The sequence below is a fragment of the Argopecten irradians genome, chromosome 5, assembly GCF_041381155.1.
Source record: "Argopecten irradians isolate NY chromosome 5, Ai_NY, whole genome shotgun sequence".
NCBI classification, from domain to species: Eukaryota; Metazoa; Mollusca; class Bivalvia; order Pectinida; family Pectinidae; genus Argopecten; species Argopecten irradians.
In genome coordinates, this window is record NC_091138.1 from 50,704,301 (window position 1) to 50,716,555 (window position 12,255).

Genomic DNA, 12,255 nt, shown 5'->3' on the forward strand with positions numbered 1-12,255 from the left:
GTAACTCTATCCTGTAAATGCTATTGTTGCTGAATAAACGTGGATCTTTATAACGGCGTTGAATTGTGTTTTACTCGACGACCCACTCTACTTTAATTAAAACTCGGGTATTGTGGCGGGTGCCTGACGCTACCCTAGAAGGCATCTTCCGAAGGCTGCGGGCTGGGAATACGTAATTATATAACTCCCGCAGTTTTTCGCTACACAAGAATTATTCAGTACGTACCGTCTCAAGTGTTTAGATAGTTATTAATTCAGATTCTATGTAGGCTATACTCACCTAAAAAAGACTACTATATCAAGATATCCCCAAATATAAAAGACGTGAGGTCGATCAAATCCTCATTTAGTGCCAATTTGACTAAACTTCTCTAATTGGCTAAGTCAATAAGTTGAAATGTCAAAAATATGAATATCTATTTTGTGACTAATAAGATTGCAAAATCCTTTGGCAGATATTACCACCATAATGGAGCGCTCTTTATAAAATGAGATTGAAGTTTCTTTTTTATCAAATATTTGCATAGGTCAGTTTTTCATTTTTCCATAATGTAACTGGATTGGGGTTATACAATTTTCAATGAGATAAAGGAATAAAATAAAAGTTCAAGTTCACTTTTATAGCTGAAAATCATCACAGTTCTGATTTATTTACTGGCAAAATTTTATGACAAATGAATAAAGCATATTCGAAAAATTAAGATTTTTGTATTGCAGATTTATGGACTTAGACATATTTTGGTATTCAGCCAAATTAACGTGATAGGAAGTTTTTATTACTCAATAAGATGTGCATATTTATACCGTTTTTACAACAAATGATAAAAATAACAAGTACAAAATATACATCCTTCTTTATTTCTTGGATTGACTGATATTATTGTATCATTTCAACTTATTTGTACTAACCTAAAGTTTGTCTTACTATATACCCGATTTCATATTTCAAGTATTGCAAAAATAGCAGATATTGTACTTGAAAAGTGGTCAAAAGTGTAATTTTTATATATTTCCTTATTTTTCCTGTGTTGAAAAACCGACTTTCCGAACATACGATTTTTGGCGACTTTTTTCATGGTAAAATACTAAGATCCTCCAACCCAAAAAGCAGAAAACAAATTCTGTTGCAATTATGTGGATAGGCCTCTATTTTTCGTATTTTTACTGGACTAGAACAGTGAACTTAAATAATATCACTTGGTGAAGACCAACTAAAACTATACAAAACATTTGCCAACATATTTGTTAGGTGGAAAACTAATTAATTTACAGGTAACATATGTTAGAATTGATCAATGGTAAATGGGGGAAAAAAATCGTGTCCAGCAAGAAAATTGTAAACAAATGAAGTCAGGACCAACATCAAATTTACACATCATATTTGGAAAGAAATCACTACGGTCATACTTACGGCATAGTGTTTCGAACTAAATATGTTATTAAATACTGAACACAATTCCATACACATTGAGTTCCTATAGCTGAAGGTATATCTTATACATGGAACAGATGTTGTAGGCAGATTAACTATGGTAAGGTACCGGTATATCTAATGAGTTATACCACATAACCAATTCTAACAACCACTGGATAGCCACTAGTAGAAATAGACTTTGGTGTATACACTAAAACACTAGGTACACTTTTGTAAAACACAGTTGGGCCTTAAAACTGGATTTACAGGAAAAGTCTAAAAGGGGAATTCATAAAAAGAAGCTGAGCAACATCATGGTCCAGTTTCATGAATATTCATTAACTTATGGAAATTTGTTACCTTAAAATCCTCCATTGGAAAACCTTACATAAGGCAGGTTCCTTAAAGCTGCTCCACCGCCGACAGAGCATAAACAATACTCATCATTTGAACAATGATTGGTGTTTAATTGTGTGTATATACAGGTTTTTCTAACACAAAACATAATGTAAAATAATTCATTTTGCTTTTGGTGCATGCACAATCAGTACTTCATTTTATACAGGACATAGTGCAACAGAATTTTTTCGGGACACAATTATTTTTAATATTTTTACCTGGAAGTAAAATTATTAGCTCAAACTTTCCAATGGTGGTAATGGTGTAAAGTAAGTAACTTTTGTAACTGAAGAAAAATTCTAATTCATCTCCTCCTGTTTTTGATTGAGAAAAAATACCATTTGTCAGCGTTGGAGCATCTTTAAGTTTACAAACAATTTGGGAAACTGGAGACTTACAAGATATCAAATTTGAAGCAGTGGTGAAAATATCAGTTTCTCTTGATTGAAACATGGAAACTTAATACAAAAATAATAAAAAATGATCTTAATTATAGTATTTAGAATTAAATCAATTTACATGTGAGCAAAAATAACTTGCCATAGTGTTATATAAATAAACAATTAGATACGGAATGTACCCACACATTCACAGCAGTGTAGTACTTTGAGCCCAACAATACAAAGTATTTATTATAAAGTTAAATAGTTGATTTTTTCCTCTCCAAAATTGAATGGATTGGAAGAATCTAAATAATACAATATATAAATAACTGGGGAACCAGATTAACCCATAGAGTGCTGTACTACAAGGATTTATCACTGTGATTCTGAAATCATGATGAAATAATGTATATACAATTGTAATAATTAAGTTATTTTAAGAGTTTTTATTTTCTTTCGTTGGATATAAACACAGAAAAGTAAATGTTATTTAATGAGAAGATTACACTAATGCAGACTGAATTAAATGTTATTTAATGAGAAGATTACACTAATGCAGACTGAATACATCAAAAAGTTTGACAAAAAAGTTAAAAAAAAAAAAAAACAACAACAAAAAACCCACCTCATTCTTGACAGTTGTAAAGTATATTCTAATGTTATGGATTCATATGTAGAGAGTGACAAAATTTAAAAAAAATGTTTCTGATTCTTCAAACCAGTGATATTGTTAGCTAAGATGAGCTACACGCTAATGTTATACAAAAATAACTTACCCCCAAATGTGCATGCAGCTTTGGTCATATGCAGTATCTAAAGACCACAAAGCGGACACTATTCCAAGTAAAACATCGTAGTCCAAAAACTACTACACAGAGTAACAAACATCTCACTAAAGGAAGGAAAATCAACATAATGTAATTGACAAAGAATAATAGAATCAAAAGCCGAAGGTTGACAGCCAAAATCTTTCATGAGGGTTGAGATATCACTGTCAACCTGACAGACCCATATTTGATTCTTTTCCTCCCATACTTTAACGGAAGATTAGGAAAATACAGTCATAAAGAAACATTTCCAAAGCGCCACTATCATAGGAATGTCGGAAATTAATGTGTCAAAATAAAGGATGTCGCCGCATGTTTTGATGATGTATATGTCATTGTATAGCGCGTGTGAGATGTCCCGTCATTGTATAGCACATGTGAGATGTCACGTCATTGTATAGCACATGTAAGATGTCACATCATTGTATAGCGCATGTGAGATGTCACTTCATTGTATAGCGCGTGCGAAATATCACGTCATTGTTTTTTTTGGTTTGGTTTGTTTATTTTTACGTCCTATTAACAGCCAGGGTCATGTAAGGACGTGCCAGGTTTGTTGGTGGAGGAAAGCCGGAGTACCCGGAGAAAAACCACCGACCAGTGGTCAGTACCTGGCAACTGCCCCACATGAGATTCGAACCCGCATCCCAGAGGTGGAGGGCTTGTGGTAATATGTCGAGACATCTTAACCACTCGGCCACCGCGGCCCCACATCATTGTTATAGCGCGTGTGAGATGTCACGTCATTGTATAGCGTATGTGATATGTTGCATCATTGTTTAGCGTGTGTGAGATGTCACGTCATTGAATGTCGCGTGTGAGATGTCACGTCGTTTTATAGCGCATGTGAGATGTCACGTCATTGTATAGCGCATGTGAGATGTCACGTCATTGTATAGCACGTGTGAGATGTCACGTCATTGTATAGCGTGTGTGAGATGTCACGTCATTGTATAGCGTGTGTGAGATGTCACGTCATTGTATAGCGTGTGTGAGATGTCACGTCATTGTATAGCGTGTGTGAGATGTCACGTCATTGTATAGCGTGTGTGAGATGTCACGTCATTGTATAGCGTGTGTGAGATATCACGTTATTGTATAGTGTATGTGAGATGTCACGTCATTGTATAGCGTGTGTGAGATGTCACGTCATTGTATAGCGTGTGTGGGATGTCATGTCATTGTATAGCGCATGTGAGATGTCTCATCATTATATAGCGTGTGTGAGATGTCACGTCATTGTATAGCGCATGTGAGATGTCACGTCATTGTATAGCACGTGTGAGATGTCACGTCATTGTATAGGGTGTGTGAGATGTCACATCATTGTATATCGTGTGTGAGATGTCAAGTCATTGTATAGCGTGTGTGAGATGTCACATCATTGTATAAGGCGTGTGATATGTCACGTCATTGAATGTCGCGTGTGAGATGTCACGTCGTTTTATAGCGCATTTGAGATGTCACGTCACTGTCTATAGCACGTGTAAGATGTCATGTCACTGTCTATAGCACGTGTAAGATGTCATGTCACTGTCTATAGCACGTGTAAGATGTCATGTCACTGTCTATAGCACGTGTGAGATGTCATGTCACTGTCCATAGCACGTGTGAGATGTCATGTCACTGTCTATAGCACGTGTAAGATGTCATGTCACTGTCTATAGCACGTGTAAGATGTCATGTCACTGTCTATAGCACGTGTAAGATGTCATGTCACTGTCTATAGCATGTGTAAGATGTCGTGTCACTGTCTATAGCACGTGTGAGCTGTCTTTTCCCTACACCGGTAAAAGACAGTTATCTTTTCCCTAGTAACAGCGGGATTGAACCCTGTCAAGTATGGGAGAGTTTGAATATAATGAACCTAAATCAAGGAGTTATTCTTAGAGATGGACACACTACATTAAACCTATAATTTGGTGACAATTAAGCCCAGTTGGACAGCCAGCTACAACTCATCACATACAATATTTGACATATCTAAATTAACTTTTGTAATCAACAAAGCAAAAAAAAATTACAGGTAAAGAGAAAGGCTTGATATATTAATTTTCCAAATACAGAGCAGTATAATAAACATAAAGGAACATTTTAATATACTCAAAAACTCAACACAAGACAAAAAAAAAATGTCTGTTTATAGGGATACAATTTGGCAAAAAAAATAGGGTCAGTAGGTCAGGATTTTTTTTATAGTGTTTTCACTCTAAAGTAATGGCCAGAACCAGAGTCTAAGATCGAAATCGTGACTTTTAATTCGTTTTCGTAGAAAAAAGGGGGAAAAATGAGGGTCAGGGGTAAAAATTTAGGATCAGTCGGGTAACCCTAAAGTAATTTTTTTTGCCTAATCTCTTTAAACAAAGTGACAAAAACAAATTCATATAGTTTTTAAAGTCAATCAAATCTTATATATTTTTAATATAGTCGAATCTGTCTTAAGCGACCACTCAAGGGAAATTGAGATGGCAGCCTAAACAAACGCTGCATGTGTTGTTTGTTCGACTGCTTCCATATTTCATTTTCATCTAAGTAAAGTATTGTCAGTCACTGCTAGTGTTTGTTTTAAATAATGTTTATCCTGTTGTATCAAACAGTTTATTATTTAACCGTAATATCCTTTCAAATGAATAGAGACGGCCATTGAACTTGACCCATTCCGTCTATGGGCCCAGGGTTTGACGGTAACCAAGGTGTGAAAAGACCAGCCAGATACAAATACCCAAGGGTAGCATTACTTATACATGGCTTCAGTTACAGGCTAATTGTTTCACATCTCTTTTGTTAACATTAACAACCTATAGACTCAATTGCTCTGTCCAAGCCGTGTCAAAACCGGCGACCAGATGATGGGCGTTTTGTAATGATCGAAATGACATTCGTTTTCCTGGTAGTTGAGATTTTTTGTGACCACGGGAAGGAAACTTTGTGGTCGCTGGTCGCGTTAGAGAGATGGTCGTTTAATATTTAGTTGAAATATATAGTGAAATGGTTGGGGTGAATTGAAGTTGTCGTTTAGAGCAGAGGGTCGCTTAATACAGATGGTCGTTTGTTCAGATTCGACTGTATATCAACTACATGTATTCATAATCGAGATAGAATAACGATGTTTTATCATCACAGCAGACAGAATTTAACAAGGGAGACAACCCTTAATAAAAAAAATATTAGACAGATACAAACAGTACTGATAACTGTATATGTACCCTGAAGAACATTAATATTCTGAATAGATCAAAGCATCATAATAAAACCAATGGTCTGGTCAAATGAGTCCTTTTTCTGTATATTAAAATATTACAAAAAAAAAATCAACAACCTTATTTTATAACAATTTAATGATGGCATTCTTGATTTGAACCATATAATATCGGTCCATTATATGCACTCATAAACTCCAGTGTCGTTCATGTGGAACAAAGTCCCCTTCAGATATCCCAGTTTACTGTTTCAAATAGCTGTTCCATCATCTAGCTAGATTGAACATGGCTATTGCATGTATTGGACTAGCTACAGCATCCCCCCGTTTTTTTCTCCTGGTTCACATAATCTGCCACATTGAATTTTGGCTCTGTTGGTTTTCGTGTCTTTTTCATCTTCAAATCTCTGTGAAAATAGAATTGGTATGATATCATATAGCATAGTGTAGCAGTGTGAGGCAATTTGCCATTTTTATATACATGTCCATTGTATGTCAGTCTTTTCTTAAACAAGAGGCACATGGGCCTTAACGGTCACCTGATATTTGATATAAATTACCCCTGTAGTAATGTCATTTACTAGCCAACTGATGTCTTTTGTTCATGAAATAAGAACATAGATCTAATAGGTCTACATACAAAGTTTCATTAAGATTCACTGGTTTCATATCAACTCACATTATCGTGTTCACAAGATTCAATAATTATTATCGCAAAGGGCAATTACTCCTTAAAGTTAAAGTCGAATCAAGCTGATTTTCAAACTTGTCCAAGATCTTTCCAATGTACTGTCTACATACAAAGTCTAAATTAAGCTGGGTGCATATTTACACAAGTTATCGTATTTACATGGTCCAATCATTTATTGAGAAGAAGTCGTTTGAATAAATAAGCACAGCGCATGGCGGACGGCTCATGACGACGGACAGTGCATGATGACAATAGGTCATCTGACCTAGTTATTAGAAGTAAGTCGTTTAAAGATTTTAGCCTATTTGACCTCTGTGACATTGAATGAAGGTCAAGGTCATTCATCTGAACAAACTTGGTAGCCCTTCATCCCAGGAAACCACAGGCCCAATATCAGGTCCCTAGGTAGTTTGGTTATTAAGGAGAAGTCGTTTAAAGATATAGCATATTTGACCCCTGTGACCTTAAATTAAAATCAAGGTTAATCATTAAAACAAACTTTTGTAGCCCTTCATCCCAACATGTCACAGGCCCAATATCAGGTCTCTAGGCCTTTTAGCTATTAAGAATAAGTCTTTTAACAATTTTAGCCTATTTGACACCTGTGACCTTGAATGAAGGTCAAGGTCATTCATTTGAACAAGCTTTGTAGCCCTTCATTACATCATGTTATAATCCCAATATCAGGTCTCTAGGCCTCTTGGTTATCATGAAGAAGTTGTTTAAAGATTTAAGCCTATTTGACCTGTGTGACCTTGAATGAAGGTCAAGGTCATTCATTTGAACAAACTTGGTAGCCCTTCATCCCAGTATGTCACAGGCCTAATATCAGGTTCCTAGGCCTCTTGGTTATTAAAAATAAATTGTTTAAAGAATCTAGCCTATTTGACCCCTGTGACCTTGAATGATAGTCGAGGTCATTCATATGAACAAGCTTGGTAGTCCTTCATCCCAGCATGTTACATGCCAAATATCAGGTGTATAGGCCTCTTGGTTATAAAGCAGAAGTCTTAACAAGATATTTCAGCCTATTTGACCCCTGTGACCTTGAATGAAGGTCAAGGTCATTCATTTGAACAAACTTGGAAGCCCTTCATTCCAGCATGTCACAGGCCAAATTTCAGGTTCCTAGGCCTCTTGGTTATTAAAAAGAAATTGTTTAAAGAATCTAGCCTATTTGACCCCTGTGACCTTGAATGATAGTCGAGGTCATTCATATGAACAAGCTTGGTAGTCCTTCATCCCAGCATCTTACATGCCAAATATCCGGTGTCTAGGCCTCCTGGTTTTTAAGCAGAAGTCTTAACAAGATATTTCAGCCTATTTGACCTGTGTGACCTTGAATGAAGGTCAAGGTCATTCATTTGAACAAACTTGGTAGCCCTTCATCCCAGTATGTCACAGGCCTAATATCAGGTTCCTAGGCCTCTTGGTTATTAAAAAGGAATTGTTTAAAGAATCTAGCCTATTTGACCCCTGTGACCTTGAATGATAGTCGAGGTCATGCATATGAACAAGCTTGGTAGTCCTTCATCCCAGCATGTTACATGCCAAATATCCGGTGTCTAGGCCTCCTGGTTATGAAGCAGAAGTCTTAACAAGATATTTCAGCCTATTTGACCTGTGTGACCTTGAATGAAGGTCAAGGTCATTCATTTGAACAAACTTGGTAGCCCTTCATCCCAGTATGTCACAGGCCTAATATCAGGTTCCTAGGCCTCTTGGTTATTTGAAGAACTCTATTAAAGATTTTTACCAATTTGACCCTTGTGACCTTGAATGAAGGTCAAGGTCATTCATTTGGACAAACAAATTTGTATAAATACGCACGAGGCATGGCGCACGACGGTTGAAACGCGATGACAATAGTTCTTCCAGACCTTCGGTTAGATGACCTCAAAACAGGAAGTTTTCAACAATTTTCCTTGAGATCGGAGACCTAAATCTGAAAACAGGAATTGGGCCAGTGGCCATCTTTGAATTCCAAAATCTTTACAAAAATGTTTGTATATTGTTCACCATCCCTTAAAACCTCTATAGACCGATTTTCACTGAAACCTGAAAACAGGAAGTGGGCTAGTAGCCATCTTGGAATACAAAAATCATTTCATAAAATATGATTGTCCTTCCCTAATGATGTTTCACGCCAAATATGAACGAAATCCACTGATGAGTTAAGGAGAAGTAGGATTTTAAAGCTAAAACTAAAAAAAATTGCCTTTTTGGGGCCCCACCCCTCAGTCCCTAGGAGTTGGAGCAAGCTCATTTATATTAAAAATGATTGTCCTTCCCAGAAAAGTTTAGCAAACTGATCATCGCCGAGCTGTGTAGGAAATCAAAGGGATCCAAACAATTACCGTTACAGGTTTTGCTAAATAATAAGCGGTATCGCTGTACCGGTATATAAAAAGATATCATTCTACACACATGCAAAAACTGTAAATGTTTTCTTTTTTATATGATTTTAGACTCTGAAGTAGACGGTGATGACAAAAAGACATATGCTGTTCACAAAGTTAATTTCAACAAGATTACGTTTACAAAATATTAAAGCCGTAGGATAAAGCATTTAAGAGATATGCGACTTTGAATAAGGCAACATGTACATTCTTTAATGACAAAATTAGTGATGTCAAATCATCACGTCATGAACATTGACGTCATGCCACAAGGCTGCCAATGATGTTACATAAACAAGAGGCCAAAGGGCCTTAACGGTCATCTGACTACCGTGGCAACAGCCGTATAGGAAATTAATTAGATATGGTGTCATGGTTAAAAAATAAAAACACTTGGTCCGGACTATGTAAGGATCATTTCATGCAAGATTCTGCCAAACTTCATGGGTAGAACTTAAGGAGAAGTTCAAAATGTGTTTTCAAGATGGGGCTATAGTGGCCATCTTGGATTTTGGATCAACATAAAATATAACAACAATTGGTCCGAACCATGTCAGGATCATTTCATGCAAGTGTCAACTAAATCACACTGGCAGAATTTGAGAAGATCGAAGATCAAAATTTCTTGATAGTTAGTCAAGGTAATTCATCTTAACAACTTTGGTAACCCTTCATCCCAACACACCAGGCCAAATATGAGTACCCTGGACCGTTTGGTTCGTTAGAAGTGGTCATTCAAACAATTAAGCCTATTTGAACCTTGTGACCTTGAAAGAAAGTCAAGGTCATTTATTTTCACAACTTTGGTAGCCCTTCATCCCAGCATACTACAGGCCAAATAGGAGTACTCTGGGCCTTACTGTTATTGAGAAGAGCCATTAAAAGATTTTAGCCTATTTGACCCTGTGACCTTGAAAGAAGGTCAAGGTCATTCATTTTGAAAATTTTGGTAGCCCTTCATCCCAGCATGCTACATGCCAGATATGAGTACTCTGGGCCTTAGGGTTATTGAGAAAAAGTCGTTCAAAGATTTTAGCATATATGACCCCTGTGACCTTGAAAGTAGGTCAAGGTAATTGATTTTCACAACTTTCAGATAATCGCCACATTTGGACCAATTTTGTCAGTCGCCGCCACATATATGAATGTATTTAAATCAAAGTACTGAAAGTACTGAAGGAGGCGTAGCTCAGATTCTAGACAGGGTAATAATATATTGAAATATTAAAGATAGATCATAATAGAGGTAATAGTACATGTTCAGGTTATTTTCAATCAATATTGATTGAAATAACAGATTGCAAATTTCGTGCTTTCGAAGAATGACTGTTATTATGGGATAATTATATATTTGCATATTGGTTAAATCATGGAAGTGTTTAATCTTATAAGGTTGTTAAAAATAAATGCTCCAAAGATTTTGGAAGTATTATATTAGGAATAGATATGAACAATGAATAATGATATATAGAATAACTGGCATATTTTGAAACAAGAGGCCCATGGGCCTTAACGGTCACCTGAAAATTTAAGCCATTTGGACCCCACTGGGCTCCACCCCTCAGCCTTTGGGGATGAGACAGGGTCAAAATGACATAATAGCAAAATGTCCTCTTGTGGTTATAATGTGAATCAAAAGTTTGAAAAATTTCCAGTAGAAAATAAACAAAATATACCCAAGAAGTATTCAATATAAACTATAGCAAACTTAGTCTCCTCCCCAGGGGCAAACAAAGAGGCCAAGGGTTATAAAATTCACAATTCTGATAAAGCACCACAATATCTTTAGAACACAAGGTCCAATAATAGCATTATTACAAAGGACATGAACTCTATAATATAGTTACCGTCGAAAAATTCCCTTTTTCAAACTCATCCTAGATCTTGTTGATATAAGGCTACATACAGAGTTTCATCAAAATCAGTTCACATTTACCAAAGTTATCTTGTTCACAAGCACAATGATAAAATTAGAACAAAGGGCAATAACTTGTACCTTACTGTCGAATAATTCCCATTTTTAAACTCGTACAAAATCTTGTTGAGGCTACATACAAAGTTTCATCAACCTCGGTTAACATTTACTCAAGTCATCATGTTCACAAAGTAAAGTTAACGCACGATGGACAATGGGCTATTGCAGTAGGTCACTATGACGTATGGTCAGGTGACCTAAAAATAGTAACAGTGACCTTGACCTTGACCTGGCAATCCTGAAACTGTATCTTGTCGAAAATATTATGGTCCTTTAAATTTGTGTGAAGTTTGATCTAAATCACTCAAGAAATGAAGCCGCTAGAGCACTGAAAAGGATTTTCTAAAAATAGTAACGGTGACCTTGACCCTACAACCTTGAAACTCATACTTTTTCAGTCCTTTGTATTTGTGTGCAGTTTGATCAAAATCACTCAAGGAATGAAGCCGCTAGAGTGCTGACAAAGAAATTATCTAAAAATAGTAAGTGACCTTGACCTTAGTCTGGCAATCTTCACACTCAAACTTGTCCGAGATATTATGATCCTTTGTCTAGGTGTGAAGTGTGATCAAAATCACTCAAGGAATGAAGCCGTTAGAGTGTTGATAGAGATTTTCTAAAAATAGTAGCAGTGACCTTGAACTTGACCCAGCAACCCTGAAACTCGAACTCGTCCGAGATCTTGTTAATACTAAGCTACATACAAAGTTTCATCAATCTTGATTCACATTTACTCAAGTTATTGCGTTCACAACAAAAAGTTAACGCACGACGGAGTGCTGACAAATGAATTATCTAAAAAAAGTAACAGTGACCTTGACCTTAGTCTGGCAATCTTCACACTCAAACTTGTCCGAGATATTATGATCCTTTGTCTATGAGTGAAGTGTGATCAAAATCACTCAAGGAATGAAGCCGCTAGAGTGCTGATAGGGATTTTCTAAAAATAGTAGCAGTGATCTTGAACT

The 12,255-nt window shown here is 36.2% G+C and overlaps 1 protein-coding gene across 2 annotated transcripts in view; it reads right to left on the minus strand.

Annotated features, from left to right (window-relative positions):
• Nucleotides 1-839: 839 nt before the first annotated feature.
• Nucleotides 840-12,255, minus strand: part of LOC138324148 (ras-related protein Rab-37-like) — a 50,316-nt gene continuing 38,900 nt past the window's right edge. For both annotated transcript variants that reach the window (XM_069269234.1, XM_069269233.1), the window contains exon 5: nucleotides 840-6,629. Coding sequence is in view for 1 of the 2 variants with exons in the window: in XM_069269233.1 (XP_069125334.1) it covers nucleotides 6,530-6,629 (100 nt within the window). In the remaining variant the exon portion in view is untranslated. The remainder of the gene's footprint in view (nucleotides 6,630-12,255) is intronic.